The sequence below is a fragment of the Penaeus vannamei genome, chromosome 11 (genome assembly GCF_042767895.1).
Source record: "Penaeus vannamei isolate JL-2024 chromosome 11, ASM4276789v1, whole genome shotgun sequence".
Lineage (NCBI taxonomy): Eukaryota > Metazoa > Arthropoda > Malacostraca > Decapoda > Penaeidae > Penaeus > Penaeus vannamei.
This window is the reverse complement of record NC_091559.1, coordinates 43449372-43454371: the sequence shown is the minus strand read 5'-3', so window position 1 is coordinate 43454371 and position 5000 is coordinate 43449372. Positions and strand designations below refer to the sequence as shown.

The window sequence follows — 5000 nt, the reverse complement described above, 5'->3', positions numbered from 1 at the left end:
AATAAACGTTTTACACAATCGAGCATACCAAATGAAATACACAAACTACCCAACGAGTTAAAATAAACGACGCCAACTACCTTTTACACACACAGAACACCGAGCAAGGCTAATACACATCATAATACTCTTAGTAACTGTCCTCCTATGTCTCCAAGGTGTGGTAGAGGAGGCCGCCAGCAGCAGCAGCAGCAGCATGGGAGGCGCGTCTCAGCAAAGGGTTCCTCGCCTCATCCTCATCATCATCTGCTTAACCGGCGCAGCGCTTTTAATCCTCAACATTGTTATCGTTTCGTGTTTCCTTCGGCGCTACGTCTTCAAAAAGAACGCGGGTAAGCATGCGAGGGCTTGCTTGTTGTTTTTCTTTGTTGTGTTTTTATTTGTTTTTCTTTGCGTTTCTCTTGTTGGGAAGTTTGGACGTAGTTAGGGAATTGAGGGATATTTTGTGTATTCATGTGTTGGCTTTTCTGGGTTTCACAACGAGAACATTGCGTGTGCGTGAGAGTTTTTGCCAAGTAAAGGTATTTCGAATTCTGTTTCATTAGTAATCATGTTATATATATATATATATATATATATATATATATATATATATATATATATATATATATATATATATATGTGTGTGTGTGTGTGTGTGTGTGTGTGTGTGTGTGTGTGTGTGTGTGTGTGTGTGTGTGTGTGTGTGTGTCTGTGTGTCTGTGTCTGTGTTGTGTGTCTGTGTGTGTGTCTGTGTGCATATGCATATATGTGTATGTATATATATATATATATATATATATATATATATATATATATATATATATATGTGTGTGTGTGTGTGTGTGTGTGTGTGTGTGTGTGTGTGTTTGTGTGTGTGTGTGCGCGCGCGTGTGTCCGTGTGTGAATGCGTACGTGCGTGCATGCGTGTGTGTGTGTGTGTGTGTGTGTGTGTGTGTGTGTGTGTGTGTGTATGTGTGTGTGTGTGTGTGTGTGTGTAAATGCATACGTGCGTGCATGCGTGTGTGTGTGAGTGCGTGCGTGTATGTATGTGCGTGTGCGTGCGCGTGTGTTCCAGTGCGTCCTGACGGTTGCAGCCCCGCACAGCCAACCAGAGAGGACGACCACGCCCTCCTATCTCTTCACCCCAACCGTCCCCTCGTCTCCCGCAGCCAACGCCCGCAAGCCGACCACCTACAGCGTGTACACTCCCTCCACCACGCCGGGCTCGACCACCTACGGGGACCTCATGTCTCTCAACCCCAGCGTGCCTCCCCCGGAGTACCAGGTACGCTTCTGTGTGTTTGTACCGTTGGATATTCACGTCCGAGTCCCACGTAGGTGCATGTAGCCTCCGTACCGTAGGTGCATGTAGCCTCCGTACCTGTAAGTGTGTGTACCTACGCCCGAGTCCCACGTAGATGCACCGTGCCATCGCCTCCGTACCTGTAAGTGTGTACCTGTTCATGTCTCTCAACCCCAGCGTACCTCCCCCGGAGTACCAGGTACGTTTCTGTGTGTTTGTACCGTTGAATATTCACGTCCGAGTCCCACGTAGATGTACCGTACCTTCGCCTCCGTACCTGTAAGTGTGTGTACCTACGCCCGAGTCCCACGTAGATGCACCGTACCTTCGCCTCCGTACCTGTAAGTGTGTGTACCTACGCCCGAGTCCCACGTAGATGCACCGTACCTTCGCCTCCGTACCTGTAAGTGTGTGTACCTGCAGATTTGTTCCTCGTTGTAAAGTCACTCCTAGATATAGCGTTTCCCCCTGGCTCTTAACTGTCTGTCCTGAGCCTGAAATGTCGAGAGCATAATTCGGGGAGAAAAGTCTCGGCGCCCATTTCTTTCCTGACTTCGCGTCTTGCCTTTGCTGGTTTTTTTTTTTTTTTTTTTTTTTACTCTATCTATCTCTGTTTCTCTCTCTCTCTCTGCCAAGTCTCTCTCTCTCTCTCTCTCTCTCTCTCTCTCTCTCTCTCTCTCTCTCTCTCTCTCTCTCTCTCTCTTTCTCTTTCTCTTTCTCTCTCTCTCTCTCTCTCTGTCTTTCTTCTTGTTCTTGCTGTGTTCTTGTTCTATGCTTTGTTGCGTGCGCGCGTGTGTGTCTGTAAATGTGTGACCGTGTGTGTGTGTGTGTGTGTGTGTGTGTGTGTGTGTGTGTGTGTGTGTGTGTGTGTGTGTGTGTGTGTGTGTGTGTGTGTGTGTGTGAGGATGCGTGTGTTTACAGTGTGTGTATGTGTGTGTGTGTGTGTGTGTTTTTATCATCATATCAAAGACTGTTCGCACTACTAATCAGTCGTGGCTCTTCTCCCTCGTAATATATTATCGCTTAATGAGAAAGCAGCTCTGGGAGAAGAAAGTGGCAAAGTAAAGACCCCAAGAATTATTTCATTGTCCGTACTTCCTCTGTCGTTTACTTCATTAGCACCAAACTTCCGCTAGACGTAAATAAAACATTATTGTTGGCAACAGTATCACCATTATTACTATTGAATACCAATGGCATTTGATATTACTTTCATTGTGTTTATTATCACTATTATCATTTTGTGATTATTATCATTATTATTATCATTATTATTACCAGTATTTTTCATTATTAATATCCCTATTGCCACCATCATTACTAATGATAGTGTTAGTACTATTATCAGAATCATTATCATCATTATTTAAAATATCATAGCTATTGTAATTAGCAATGAACCCAGAACGATAATAATCAATCACGATTGCATATTAGCTGTCGGGCAAGCTGTATATTTCACTTATTAAGCACAAATAATACTGTCGGGATTCAGTGGCTTATGAAAAAGGGACAAGGGAATTGGTAATTTTTTCTGGGGATTTTATGTCCATATTATAAAAAAAAAAGAATGAATGATCCCAGATGTTCTGTTATTCTTTTTCTATCTTTTCATTTCTGACTATATATCATCGGTCTCAATATAGCACGTTTATACCATTCTTACCGAAGTCCCTGTCGCCGGATCCAGCAGGTCAGGCGAGACACGGACAGCGAGGGGACGAGCACGAACACACTGCGAGCGAGTTTCGGGTCCCCGCAGAAGTCCTCGGAGCCCCTGTGCGTGCAGGTCCTCAACGTGTCCGAGGAAGGAGCCACGTCGCTGGAAGGCCCCGCGAGCTCGCAGGAGGATCCTTACCCCCAGACCCGCATAGCGCCGCCGCAGATCCACGTGACGCCGCCGCACGCACACGCAGCGCACGCACACGACGAACAGCGCCGGGCTTCGGATGGCAGCGTCGTCTCGACCAAGAGTCCCGCCCCGACGAAGCAAGAGCAGTGTGCTTACAGCGACGCCTCTTGCAGCCGAGTTATGAATCCGTCGTCCTTCGGAGAGTTCGCGGAGCAGGATAATCTAGGGGCGAGATCGGTGTGTCAGTCCTCAAACATCCCCGATGTGTGTCCGACCACTTTGACCTCGTACGAGATGATGCTCCCTCCGCGGCAGGTTCCTTCGTGCCAGGAGGTCATCCCGGAGTTTCCCGAGGACGAAGAAGACGAGGAAGAGCAAGAGGGAGACATAAAAGATGCAAATGCTAAATCCACAGCGGTGCACGAGGGTTCTCACACACAGTACACTTCATGTCAGAAACATGTTCCTGGTTCTCGCTTCGTGAATTCGCCCGACTCCAGTCCACGCCGAGCCAGTGTGGTTCAGCACCACTCGGGCACGCCGCCCACGCCCAGACACAATCCTGCCACGACAGCTCGGCCTTCGAGTCAGGTCATTTTCCATGGACAACCACACATCCAACAGCAGTACGAAGAGCAGCGGCTTCAGCAGGATGTGCAGCAGAACACCCATCCAACGCAATATACTTGCCCTTGTTACCAGCAAGAGCCTCCGCACCCGCAGCACCACACCTCACAGCCCTCCTATCCACACGACCCTCAGTACCAGCAGCATTTTAAGAAGTACACGGCACACCAGGTCCTCGACCATCCGCTACAGCCACTCCATCACCCACAGAGCTTCTACCCCCACGGCGAAGACAGCGAGGACCTCCGACAGCGCGAGAAGGAGCCTCACCTTCGGCCGCAGGTGGAGTGTCATCCAGACTTCGAGCATCCAGCCCAGCGTCCATCCTCTCACCCAACCCACAGACCGCCGCCTCACCATCAGGAGGTTTCGCCATCCTACCGTCACGTCGAGGCATCCCCCGAGCTTCACCAACTCGACGTCCATCCCCATTACCACCAGTACTCGCCCCACTACCCGTCCCACTGCCCTCAAGGCGCCCATCAGCTGCAACACTCGGTCCCGCAGGAGCCTTCGGGCGTGCTGGACCCATCCGGTCTCTATACTCTCCAGACCAACTGCTGCGAAGAGAGATGTGGACTGTCCTCCGTTGCCGAGAGTGAGTAGATACCCTGAACCGTCAATTTTTTACTCATATTAACTTTAAGGATCCAAAGATTTACTTGAATCATAAAACAGAAATATGATGGAATTTTAGATATCGTGGGCAATATTTCTTCTCATGGTATATATAACGTAACTATAAATATCCTAAAACATTTTTGTTTTCAGTGCAAAATGGAGCTTTATATATATCATGATCCGTGAACGAATATTTGTTCACATAGTACAAAAATGTCATAAAACTTTTAAAAGAATGGATTTGAATCTTCACATACACACACACACACACACACACACACACACACACACACACACACACACACACACACACACACACACACACACACACATATATATACATATTGATCTGTTGATTCTCGTAGGCCTACCTGCTACCGAACTAGCTTTGTGTGGTCAAGATCTTCACTCAACCACATAGTACGTAGGTTGAGTGAACGGAGGCGCTGGGGGAGTGATGTTGCAGAACGAGTGAAGGTCGATGTCATGCAAGACGCCCGGGGCTGAGGCCAGGTGAGCTCTCCGACGTTTGGAGGTAATTGTTGCATATGAAAACGTGTGGAATTGTATGTCATGGCTAAGTATTCTTTTTATATTACCGATTTTAGAGTTTTA

The 5000-nt window shown here is 47.8% G+C and overlaps 1 protein-coding gene across 2 annotated transcripts in view; it reads left to right on the top strand.

Annotated features, from left to right (window-relative positions):
- LOC138863208 (nephrin-like) overlaps positions 1 to 4898 on the top strand; it is a 53632-nt gene extending 48734 nt beyond the window's left edge. For both annotated transcript variants that reach the window (XM_070127341.1, XM_070127342.1), the window contains 4 exons: positions 159 to 332; positions 1152 to 1267; positions 2976 to 4362; positions 4751 to 4898. In XM_070127341.1, the coding sequence (XP_069983442.1) occupies positions 159 to 332; positions 1152 to 1267; positions 2976 to 4362; positions 4751 to 4806 (1733 nt within the window). In that variant the 3' untranslated portion in view covers positions 4807 to 4898. The remainder of the gene's footprint in view (positions 1 to 158; positions 333 to 1151; positions 1268 to 2975; positions 4363 to 4750) is intronic.
- The last annotated feature ends 102 nt before the right edge of the window (positions 4899 to 5000 follow it).